Here is a 12,908-nt window from a genome sequence, read left to right on the forward strand (position 1 = left end):
GTGGGCTGCACATTTTACATACTCTTAAAGAGACCGTATTCAAAGCTTTACTGAAATCCGAAAAAGATTACATCAGTTGACTATCCTTGATCAGCTAGGTAGGTTACCTTATAATAAAAAGAAATTAAGTTTGTTAAGCAGGACTTTGCTTTCATGAAGTTGTGCTGGCTGTGACCAATGACTGCGTTGTCCTTCAAGTGTTTTTCAGTAAATCCCAGAATAATCTTTTCCATAATTTTACCAGGCACTGAAGTGAGACTGACAGGCCTGTCATTTCCATTTGCAGTCTAACAGACCTTCGTTCAGGATGAATGTCTCTCAAATTGTCTGAATCTTTCTAGAATATTAACTCAATATTTGTATTTAGAATAATTTACAATTCAGAATAGAAGTCCAAATTTGATATACTTTTCTTTGTTAATAGATGCGAAAAGACTTGCAGCACTGGGACAGAGCACTTCAGCTGGCTAAGCGTCTGGCCCCAGACCAAATCCCTTTCATATCAAAGGAATATGCAGTGCAGCTTGAATTCATGTAAGTTCTCCTGTAAGGCTGTAGTATAAGACTATTAAACCAATATTCATGCTCAATAGAAGAACACAGAATTGAGATATTTCAGATGACTGCATTGCTGAGAGAGGATTCAGTGAGGTCTTCGAGCTATAGTATGAGGAAGAGGAGTTTTGCAAGGAATCTTCCGTGCTAGAGACATGTTAGTAAATCATAGTTCCTTTTCACTAATTCTGGTATATGTAGGTTCTTTGCCACTGGCAGGTCCACGTATAATATCATCTACTAAATAAATACTTTGGTGCAGGCAAGTGCTTGGAAAACAGAGAAAGTCCAAATCATTTAACACTTCTTTCATTGGATGAAAGCCATGCCTTTTGCCTGTCTTTGTTTAAATATCTATAAGACTTCATGTCCTTAAATCATTTAGGTAGAGGTGTGTCAAATTTCAAGGCTGCAAATCCCTGAAAGAAAGAAGGTATTAATCATTTGACACGATTTTAAAGTCTGTTTAATAGTTAATTCTTCCCAGATAAAACCTGGTCTGTTTTATACCTAAGAGGAAAAACCTCCCTATTAGTAATTAATTTGTAGACAACTCCCTCCCCCTGGCAGTACACCTGGCATTGAGAGAGGACACTTGCTGGTCACAGAAAGGAGGGAATGGACACAGCTGAAGCAGTTCAACCATCTAACTTGAGTTCTGAATATACTCCAGGGAAAAAAATTTCCTTTGATTTTGTGTTACAAAAATTCTAAATAATTTCAAAGGTTAGCTTCATTTGTCTTCCAGAAAAATCTGGAATAAACCTGAAACCACGGAGGTGTATTTTGAAGACAGATTCTTTGCATTTCAAGGGAGGTTTATTGGTCTCTGTCCAACAGAATTGAGAGATAGAATTTCCTCTAAGAGTTTGATCAAGTCCATAGGAAGAGCCATGACATTCTGTGTAACTGTCCACCTCTTGTATACCTCACAATCTTCTGCGCAGTTGTTATGTCTAAATCGAGACAGGTACATGCATGTTGCATGCATATAGTGGTAGGAAGGCAAACATCTCTTCCTGTTAAAAATACTTGTGTGTATAACTTCCAGTTTTCTTTTAGGGGTGATTATGTTAATGCTCTGGCCCATTATGAGAAGGGAATCACTGGAAACAATAAGGTAATTCCTTTTTAGTAATGATAGCATTGTACTGTCACAATATACATTAAGTTGTCATGTTTCAGACTCACTTGAATTCCAGTTTTTTAATTCAGGTCTAAATTAAATGTTACGAATTCTGTAATATTTCATTAGTTTGTTTCAATGTTTGATTACTGTCACTTTTGTGACGTGGTGTTTTCTAATGTGTAATCTGTAGTTACTGTTTTTCATTTGATTGCCAGTACCAGGAACATGATGAAATTTGCCTTGCTGGAGTGGCTCAAATGTCCATTCGAATGGGAGATATCCGTCGAGGGGTAAACCAGGCCATTAAACATCCCAGTAGGTCACTAAAAAGAGACTGTGGAGCTATTCTGGAGAATATGAAGGTACTCAAAAGAGTTAATAAAAGTTAAGGCTGAATACGTGATTTCACTAGGTTAGTAATTCATTGATGGTCTTAATTTAGAAATTATATTTTAATGGTTTCTCATATTGTAGCAATTTTCAGAAGCTGCTCAGCTGTATGAAAAGGGACAATATTATGACAAGGCAGCATCAGTATACATCCGGTGTAAAAACTGGTAAGTACAGGTTTCAGGGAAATGTTGCATTTCAGAGGATTTGCTGGGGTACTGTTTGAAAAAAAATAGCACAAATGCCTCATTAACTATGTTTCATTGATTTTATGGTTCCAAATTCAAGCTTAAAGATTCTCTCAGAAAATTATTTTGTTTAATATAGTCTTACTGTAAATGGGAAATAATTTTTTTCCTTTATTTTTTTGTTATTTTAAAGTTTCCTGCAGTTTCAAGTCCTTTGTGCCTGTGTGCACATGCACACACATTAGGAACTGATCAGACAGTTCTTTCATATGAGTGCTCTAAAGATTGGGTTGGAATATTATATGCATTTATTTGAAAAATGAAAATTTTATTCCATCAAAGAATTGTCAATATCATCAAAATGAGCCAGAATAGCACTTGGTTAAGGGGAGTAGCTTGCATCTAATGATAACCTTGATTTGGGAAGTGAGAGGTACAAGGTTTGTTTATTCTTGCAGAGGGAGGTTCAGTTTGAAGAGTGTCCATCTTTTAGTCAGAGAAGTGAGGTTTAATGTCAGCCTCTGTTGAGTCTCTCATATTCTTTGTCCCGAAAGGCCCATTAAAGCAGTCTCTAATTTCTAGTTCTTATGAAGTGCAACTTTTTGAAAATATTGAAATTACCTCAAAGCTTATCCATTATGTTCAGTTTCTTCTATCACACTCCTTTTCAATGTTGATATAAATATGACAGTTTTTCTGGAGAAAATTTGGAACCAGCTGTATTTATTAAGTAGCTTTTATCTTTCTAGGGCAAAGGTTGGTGAACTTCTTCCTCAGGTTTCATCTCCAAAGATTCACCTACAATATGCAAAGGCCAAGGAAGCAGATGGCAGGTACCTTTGAATGCTCTTTTTTAATACAAAACATGTTATTGCTGTTATTGCTATTATTACACATTAGTGTTTTTGTAAAATAACTTAAAACACAAACTGAAACTTTTGCATTAATTTGTCTTGTGAAAATGGATTCTAAAATACGTAAGCTTAAGTATACACTTAGTGCATTGAAGACTTGAAACGTAATCTAAGGACATTCATCTGGTATCAAAGATGTGTTTCTGATTAATTGTTTTCCTGTCTAAACATTAATATCTTTCTAACAAAAATATTCAAAGGTTTTAAAGTCATTCGACTTAGCAGAGTATTCAAGTTAAGTTTGTTTCTAGCTCCTTGTCTGTGATTTTAAAAGTCAGTCAAAGGGAGAATAATCATGAAAAAAATTTTTTGAGTCTAGAATCAAATTACTGGTACACCCTAATGGCTGCACTTGTATAATATTGAGTAATGCAAAGTTCTTAGCTGAAGTGAAAGCTGCAGATAAATTATATCTAATCACAGAATGTACTTCTTCCTAGTCCTTACCTGTAAGCAAACATGCTTCAGAATAATATTACTTTAAAATACAAAACAGCACCAGAGTTTAATGTTTACATTGATATGACTAGAAAATAATGTTTATGTCAATTGCATAGTGAGACAATGAGAAATTTCTTGATCTTGTCTTCAGAACAGAAAAGAGGTGTTATTTTTAAAATTGTACACCTAGATATCACGTTTGGTTTTTATTGTTGTCTTGCTCCCAAGGAATTTCATATGGAAGAGATGAACATGGCAAAAGAGATGCTGTCAGAGTAGGTTAAAAATAGTATTGTGGTAAACATTTTTCTGTTGCCTCTGCTTTTCATTCTCCTAAGAGAAAATGAAACCAAAAAGAACACAGTAAATGCAGAGCAATGCATGATTACATGCAAACTGAAAGGAAGTTGCCACAAAGTAATCTGACAGAAATAAAATACTTTATGTTTCCTTCACACCATATTATATAGAATTATTTACAAAGTTAAAACAACTGATGTGGAACCATTATTTTACAGGTACACAGAAGCTGTGATAGCTTATGAACATGCAAAACAGTGGGATAGTGTAATTCGAGTATATTTGGATCACCTAAATAATCCTGAAAAGGCTGTTAGTATTGTGAGAGAAACACAGTCTCTTGAAGGAGCAAAGATGGTGGCCAGGTAACAATCATGTTATGCAGATTAAAAAGAAGTCTATATCTATTGGGAGTTTATGAGGCTTGCTAACATAGTATACTCTGGTTATTGGTACTTGGCTAGTAACTGTATAATTCAGTTAATTGATTTGAGTTCTCTAAGATTTGGACAGCTAAACAGGTACCGATTTTTTTGTTGTTGACTTTCTGATTAAAATTATATTAATCTGAAGTAATAAGTTTAGACAATAATAAAAAATTGCAATGCTGTATTAGTTTTACTAAGTTAATTTTAGGATACCAGTTAAAACGATCAAGATATAATATAGATTACAAGTGTGTCATATTTGTATGTATGTTATGTACTATATTCCTAAAACATTTGGTGTATTAATTCAGCTAATTGATACTAAGGTATTAACTTGTCATTCTGATTAGATTCTTTCTGCAGCTTGGTGACTATGGTTCTGCTATTCAGTTCCTGGTTTTGTCCAAATGTAATAATGAAGCTTTCACATTGGCTCAACAACACAACAAGATGGAGATTTATGCTGATATCATCAGTGAGTATTCCAGGGTCATAGTTTGCTTACATTATGTTTTGCTGTTCTTTTAGTTGATTTTAACCAGTTTGAAATCATAAGACAGTGGGTGTTAAGTTCTGTTTCACATTTTCAGATTTGGCAACAATGTGTGTACTTCAGGCTGACAAGCCAGACTTTGCTTTCAGCTTTGCTGTCTCCTTGGTTTTCAAATTTTGCCTGTTCTACAGACTTTTTGTTTATCCATAGAGATAAAACATTTATCTAGACTATTTTCATGTGCCCGTTGATAGTCCCTTTGCCTTTCTTTGACCTTGATACAAAGCAGAGCATTTCACTGGTACTGTTCTTGATTTTTGTTCCCTTTACCTTTTCTCTTGGTTCCAGCTCTTTTCTTACATGTCACTTTTTTTTTCCTTTCCTACTCTTTAAGACCCTTTCTGGCCTCCTCTTGTCTCAGTGAGAGACAGAAAGGAGACCTTACTGAGAAGCTGACTTTTATCTTAGTCCATCAAGCCAGTCAAGAGTCCACTTTGTCAATTTGTGCCAAATTTTATAGTTTCCGTTCGTGTGAGGCACCTTTGAAGAGTGCCTTACCAGCTCCTCATATATATCTTCCAATTCTCATATTTTCAATTAATCTCTTTGTTTAGACATTGATTTCTTATTATGAAGGTTATAAAAACTTGGCAACAGTTGGTTTGGAGATGTATGGTTGCAGATGATTGTCAAGGTGGCCATAATTGTTCTACAGTTCCTTATGTTTTCTTGCTTCTATCCAAAACAGGATGTCTAAAACTGTAATCTAAGTGGGTAGAAAAGGAGTTTAAAACTAGCTTTGGAGTAGTGGCTGTCTTTGTTTTACATGTGTACAGCAGAATGGAGTCTTGGTTAGAAGACTTAACTAGTAGTCTCTGCTACCACATGGTTGCATTGGCCCTGGTAGCTGTGCTTTATACAAGTATGCTTCCATATTCTGAAACTGTGAAAGCAATTCAGGTGATAATCTCATAATCAATTGCCCTACTTTATTGTTGCCAAGACATGATGAAAATATTCATTATCAGGTAATAGCAATGCCATTTCATTATGATTGTTTAGAAGATAATGTAGTGACAGGATGTGGGGGTACAGTTTTAAACTAAAGGAGGGTAGATTTAGATTAGGTATTAGGAAAAATTTCTTTACTGTGAGGTTGATGAAGTGCTGGGAAAGGTTGCCCGGAGAAGTTTTGGATGTCCCATCCCTGGAAAGGTACCAAGGCCAGGTTGGATGGAGCTCTGAGCAAGATGGTCTAGTGAAAGGTGTCCCTGCCCATGGAAGGGGGCTTGGAACTAGATGATCTTTAAAATCCCATGAAACCCAAATCATTCCATTATTCCATGATTCTGTGAAAAGCAGAAATCCCATTATGGTGTAAAACATGTGGGAACAATTTTTTCACTATGTTATTATCCTAATGTCTGACATCTAGTCTGATTAAATGGCAAAAAATGTGTAAGACATAATTTGAGTCTGTCTGGCTTTGGTTTTCTTTGAACGTCAGTAGAAAAACAAAGTAGAATAGGAATATGTTCCTTTAGTAAGGCCTTTATCTTATTTAATACAAATACCCTGCTATCACTCAGATCTGTCTGTTGCAGGTTCTGAAAGTACTACCAATGAAGATTATCAGAGCATTGCACTATATTTTGAAGCAGAAAAGAAACATTTTCAGGCGGGGAAATTTTTCTTGCTGTGTGGTCAATATGGACGGGTCAGTACTTAAGTACTTAAGCCAGTGAAAGGTTAATGTTTATAGAAACTGTTCAAAATTCAGTCTTCAGGGAAGTTCAGATTAGATTTTAAGTGCCTTAACTGATGACATACTGATATTTTTTTTAAAAGGGTAAAAAAATGTAAGCAATTTATTTACAGTTATCTAGACAGTGTTCTGTGAATGATACATTGCCATGCACATAAATTTTTCATAGCAATAGAAGCTTGAGATGAATCAATGACACACTGAATCTGTGAATGTCATGATCTGCAGCAGTTTATTTACATGTCATTGGCTTGACCAGTGGAGACTTGGTTACAGAGTAACCAAGTAATTCACTTAATTGCTATAGCATGCCCTAACTGAAAGTCTTTTTTAAAAAAGGAAAATATGTTAATTGAAATATGTTAATTGACATGATTTTCATCAGTTACAAGTCTGTGAACTGATGCTTATTAAATGTTTGACTTTTGCATACTTAAAGCATAACAAAATATTGTGACTGATTTTTTGCAAATTATGGCCATTGTAGATGACAGCTCCTTCAGCTGTGGTGTGGGGGGCTCCATGACATTCAAAACATTATGGCATTAATCAAATTGTGACATTAATTACATTAATCATTGATTTGTTCTCATCATATTGTTGTGAACATCTTTCACAGTTAGTGAAGTTGTACACCAGAATTTGGCAAAGTTTCAGTTGTTTCTTGCATGAGTATCTGTAAGAGCAGCTGCTGCCTCTATCATTGAGATAACCATTCAGTGTGCCACCTGTCTTATCAAAATGCAGAGAGAGAGAACTTGATAAAAATTAGAAAAAATGAGTTTTGTGTGTCTCAATTTTAACTTTTTTTTCTGTGTCATCTTAGGCATTAAGACACTTCCTGCAAAGTCCAAGCACAGAAGATAACTTGGCTATGGAAATGGCAATTGAAACAGTAAGGAACTTCGATAAAACAAAAAATTCTTCATCTTCTTAAAAAGTTTACCTTCAATATTGTGACATTTTCCCAGCATCACTTGAATGTGTTTCAACAGATTGCAAATAGAAGGAAAACTGTATCAATAAAGGTGGCAGCTAAACATGTCTAAAAATCCCAACTTAACGTATTAGAAAATTAATATGAACAGCATATCAAAGCTGCATGTCAAAGAATCATCTGGTTTGAACATACAGAACTATAAAAATCATGTTCTAATTCTATCTAGGTTCAGTGCTTTATGGAAAGACTCCTTCTGAGTAAGTTATTTTTTAATAACTTTAATAACTTCTTTCATATCGTAATTTCTTGTGTCTTTTTTTAATAGGTGGGACGGGCAAAAGATGAAGCCCTAACAAATCAGCTGATTGACTATCTTATGGGAGAGGGGGATGGCATGCCCCAGGTATTGTATTTTTATCACTGCTATTGTGTCACATATCTGTGCTACAAGATATTTTGAGCTTACTTTGTCCTAAAATTCTTAGTAGGCACAGACTATGCTTCAGCTTTCATTAAGGAGCAAGACTTGTGTGATCATTTCATGAGTCATTCACCCAGTAACTCCAGATTCAGAAATATAAGGAAGGAAGCAACTATCTTAGGTATAATAATCTTTCTTCAGTCATTCTTATGAAAGCAGGTAGTTGGACAGAGGATGTCCAAATTAGTGCTCGTAATGAGCATAACAGATAAAACTTAGCCAGTTGGTTGTTGCCAGTTTGCCAGCTGGCTGTTGCCTTTCCCAGATGGACAGTCAGCATGTGAATGTCTCGAGACAAGCTACAGCACTGACCTCTTCATGCAGGAGGAGAGTTGGTCTGACTTTTGCAGTGGAAGAAAGTAAGGTACAAAGTAGGAGATGCAAATCAAAAGTTGATCAGGCTACAATAGTTCTTGAGTTCAAAATCAGTCTAAGGCATAAAATGTTGTGAACATATTTTCAAAATTAGCAACTCCTTTTTGATTTCTGAATGGCTTTGATGATAAGAGAGCTTGTTGTACATTCAGTTGTACTTGAGTTTGAGTTCATGGAACTAAGTGGCTGAACTACTTGAAATTTTACTGCCCGTTACAGCAGACCTGGAATGTGAGCTAAGTGGTGAAAGCCAGACTCAGGTGAGGGTGTTGCAGTCTGCAGTCAATTGCTTGGTCAAGGACTTTAGGATCTTATACAAAGTCATGGTAAATACAGTCAGGTGCAATATGATAGACATGGAAGAATAAATTATGCCTTGTTGAGGGCAATAAGGTTTGGTAATTATGGAGGTGACGGGCTCAGTGCAACAAGTTGATTTCACCCCTAATATTACAGCTGTGGTTTGCAATTCTGTTAGGAAATTGGAAACTCTGTCTCTTTTCTCTCTGTATGGATTAATGTTTAGAGATTTTAGACTTTTTAGAGACACTGGGCATTTGATGGCCGAGCAAACTTGCTTTTGTAAAAGGTAAAAAAAAAGAAGAACCAAACCAAACCTCTATCTCTCTATTATTTACCTCTAATATGAAATGTGAACTTCAATAAAATAAAATTATGAGAGAAGCAGAACATAGCAAAGCAAACAGTATTCAACTGCAAGAACCAAAGGGAATTAAGCTGTTGGAGGCACTGAATGAAAAATCTATGCAGTATCAGTGTAAGCAAGACTAATCTCATTTATGCTGGAAGTTGAGTGGAGAGAAACTGTAGCATCCAGTCTCTTTTCTCAGAGCAGCAGTCTAGCTGCCTCATTCGAAGTCCATGGGACTGGGTAAGGGAAGTGAACTACAGTATGATCTCCATAGTGAAGAGGTTCTACAGATTTCAGAAAAGACATAGAAAATTTTTGAATGCCATTACTGCTCTATTAAACACTGTTTTGAACTTCAGTGTAGAGATTTGTTTTCCTTATTTAAAAGCTCTCTCTTGTTCTTCCAAATGCTTTAATCCAATCTACCATAGTCTCTTTCAGTGAGTAACAAAATTTTACTTTATCAAATCATACGTATTTGCTTTAAAAACTACTTTAAAAACAATCATTATCTTCATTATGCTATGGAGACTGTTCTTGAACTTACCAAGTAATATATTATTGTTTTTAGAAAATAGAAGCTTCTATGTTGTGGCATTTTTGTAAAGCTGAAAGTAAGAGTGAATTTAATAGTTGCCATGCAGCAGAAACTTGCTCATCATTTCAAGCATTGATCTTCACACCAGATCATCACTGACAGCAGGCTGATTGCTTAAAATCTTTCACAACCAACAGTTGTGTGGCATTTTAGTGAAGTGACATATTATCAAAATTATTATGCTTACCAAAATTTTGCTGGACTATTGTCTGACTAGTTATAAACTATTTCTTAGATGTGTGATTAAGTCAACTATTGTGTTTGTTAACTTCAGCATATAAAGATTCTTAATTTTTCATGTGTGCTCTTTCAGGGAACGTTAACTAGCAAGGTTCTGCTGTTTTCTGTGTGCATATTTTCTGAGTACACACATTTTAAAAAGAAAAATTAAACTAAAATTATTAATATCTAACATTAAATCAGATTGCAATAATAAATTTTCCAAAGACCTTAGGAAATGTATTGTATTAGAAAATACTTTCCAGCATTTTCTGCTTTTTAACTTACTGACTTTAAAGGTAGAAGTATAAAAGTAAAACATGGGACTAATTTTTCTTGAATTACTTTCACTTTTTTTTTTTTTTTCTTTTTTTTCCTTTTGGGGGAGGGGAGTAAATATTTAAAATGTATTATTTAAGTCAGATATAATTACGAACATGGCAAATACCATATAAAACCACTTGTCTATGCTGGGATAAGATCCTTTCCTGCTGTAGCAGGAGAGAGGGGAGAAGCAGCCTGGATGGGGAAGTAGTGCTGCTTTCTGCTAATCATCAGTGGAATGGCCATCTGTGGCCATTTGGTGATGTCAGAAATTGGGAAGAATTATGTCATAACCTACTATTTTTACTAATTATTGGATTACCCCACTAAGGGAATAGTGATTTTTGAAGCACTTTACAGTGGATAAATAATATGTTAATATAAGTAGTTGCAGTTACTTTATTATCCAGATAACTATTTCATTATTCTTAAGTTGCAATTCTCATGATGTTCAACCTTTTGATCATGTGTTACTTAAAATTCTGCTCCATTGTTAGTTTAACAGTAATTCCTTTTGGTCACTTAATGATTTTCCTCATATTTGAAGTTAAAAAGAAGATTTTATCTTCTCTTTTTTCTTTCCATGTGCAATTCTTTCTCTCTTTTCTTTCTGTGATTTTTTTTAATTTTGTCATTTTTTCTTTGCTTCTCAAGTTCAAGCTAATCTTTGCAGTCATCTTCTCTACAAGGAATTTTTTAATATCTTTTAATAATTAATATTAATTTTAATTTATTAATATTAATTAATTTATTAATATTTAATATTAATATCTGCTCTCTTGAATTTTTGCTTTTTTTTGCTGTCTGAGACTTACATACAAAACCCACACAATATTCCAGAGAATAACACAACATTGATTCATATAATTATTGTTGTAGTAATTTTTATACCATTTTAACATAGTATACACACTTAAAATGTTTGGATTTACTACTAATATTGTGGAATTGTTTGGTTTGGATTTTTTTGTTGAGCTCTCCATAAAGTTGTCAGTGTTTTGGTTTTTTTTTTTTCATTCTACGTTTAAGTTGGAATCATACCATTATATACAATATTTAACTTAACTTAATCTAAATTTACTAGTTATAAGATTATCATGTACAGGCTTTTACTTTTTATTGACCCCATTTTAGAAATCACTGCTAATGATACAAAATAGTGACACTCGCCCAATTTTTTTTCACTTAATATTTCCTTTTCAACATAAGCAAGGACATTTTATATTGCGCTCTTTTTTTCTACTTCTTTAATAGCAATGAGTATAATATTTTTAATATCTACTTCTTCTTTCTTTCCTATTCCTATATTTTATTTTGTGTTTTTAGGCACTATCTCTTGAGGATTTTCTCAAAACCAAACCAACTCTGATTTGTTATAAAAGACCAATTCTTCTTTCTCTTGTTGGTATTTTTTTTTTACCAGTCTTCTAGTATTTGCATACACTTGCAAAAATAGAACTCATGTTTGTTTTCTACAATACTGCCATCTTGGTTTTTAGTTTTATTTTTTAATTATTTCACTAATTTTCCTCCTGTTAGTTTGCCAGTTTTTTGGTGAACTGTTTGCTACATTTGCTATTCTTGAGTTAAATAATTATCAAAAGTACCTGATAATTAAAAATTACAAAATTTAATTTATTTTAATTTAAATTATAAATTTTCTGCATCTTATTAGCTGGTTGTCCCCTAATTTTCAAATTTTAGCTGTCTTGGATGTCCACCATCTGGTTCCAGAACAATATATTCATTAGGGGTCAGATTTTGTCATCTGCATCCACACTAAGCAATGTTTACATCTAGGTCCGTAACACAATTTAAGCATTTCTGGCAAGACTTCTATTTCTAAAACGAGTGCCTGGGTTCTTTTCAGACACCATAAATGCCCACACAGCTGGAGTTGTTTGGTTTCCCTATGTACAGCTCTCCATGTGCATAGTGGTCTGTGGCTTTTTGCATCTCTCCTGACAGGGCTTGGCCAGCACTTGCCAGGACTCCCTCTGGCCCTCGGCATGGGTGTTCTGTGCCTGGGCAACAGCCAAACCCTTCAGGTGATTCTGGCATAGCTGAAGCGTGTTCATACAAAGAGCTCCTGACAAAGCAAGCTTGTCTGCTTTCTTTGGAGAATGTGGTGGTGGGATGAGCAAGTCAAGAAGGGGAATACAGTGCTTTGTATTTGGTCAGTATTAATTGCTTTTGTATGATTTCATTCAGGATGCCAAGTACTTGTTCCGCTTGTACATGGCCCTAAAGCAGTACCGAGATGCTGCCAGAACTGCCATAATAATTGCCAGGGAGGAGCAGTGTTCAGGTAAGTCTGTTTTCTCTGATGTGATGGCATTCCTTATGCTACCTCCTCAGGTACCCTACTTAGGGTGTTGTTAATTGTGTAGGATTATACTTAGAGAAGACCTGTAACGGTGCTTCAAAATATATTCAAGTTCAGTTTTGAATTTGAAAGCTGTTGTGGCACGTGCCACAACAAATCCCTGAATGCAGGCTGCACCTTCAGGGTCCAGAGCATACCACCAATAGAACCAACTGGCAAGGACAAAGGAGTGAGAGATGGCTCCTTGTGTGGATATCCGAAAGGGTTTAATGTCTGAAGGGGCCCAGGGCCAAAGACAAGAATGAGCTGAGGGCACAGGATTAAATACAGGGTGAAGGGGTGGAGCTGAGGGTCAGGGTCCAACCAGAACAAGGGAACATGGCACAAAGG

The 12,908-nt window shown here is 35.0% G+C and overlaps 1 protein-coding gene across 5 annotated transcripts in view; it reads left to right on the forward strand.

Annotated features, from left to right (window-relative positions):
• Positions 1–12,908, forward strand: part of WDR19 (WD repeat domain 19) — a 40,057-nt gene that overhangs the window by 18,260 nt on the left and 8,889 nt on the right. For all 5 annotated transcript variants that reach the window (XM_086888517.1, XM_086888518.1, XM_086888519.1 and 2 more), the window contains exons 20-30: positions 425–534; positions 1,618–1,675; positions 1,900–2,046; positions 2,159–2,241; positions 3,012–3,095; positions 4,136–4,282; positions 4,696–4,820; positions 6,443–6,555; positions 7,430–7,498; positions 7,869–7,946; positions 12,404–12,500. In XM_086888517.1, coding sequence (XP_086744643.1) covers positions 425–534; positions 1,618–1,675; positions 1,900–2,046; positions 2,159–2,241; positions 3,012–3,095; positions 4,136–4,282; positions 4,696–4,820; positions 6,443–6,555; positions 7,430–7,498; positions 7,869–7,946; positions 12,404–12,500 — 1,111 coding nt within the window. The remainder of the gene's footprint in view (positions 1–424; positions 535–1,617; positions 1,676–1,899; positions 2,047–2,158; positions 2,242–3,011; positions 3,096–4,135; positions 4,283–4,695; positions 4,821–6,442; positions 6,556–7,429; positions 7,499–7,868; positions 7,947–12,403; positions 12,501–12,908) is intronic.

This window comes from Cyanistes caeruleus, chromosome 5 (genome assembly GCF_971803275.1).
Source record: "Cyanistes caeruleus chromosome 5, bCyaCae1.hap1.1, whole genome shotgun sequence".
Lineage (NCBI taxonomy): Eukaryota > Metazoa > Chordata > Aves > Passeriformes > Paridae > Cyanistes > Cyanistes caeruleus.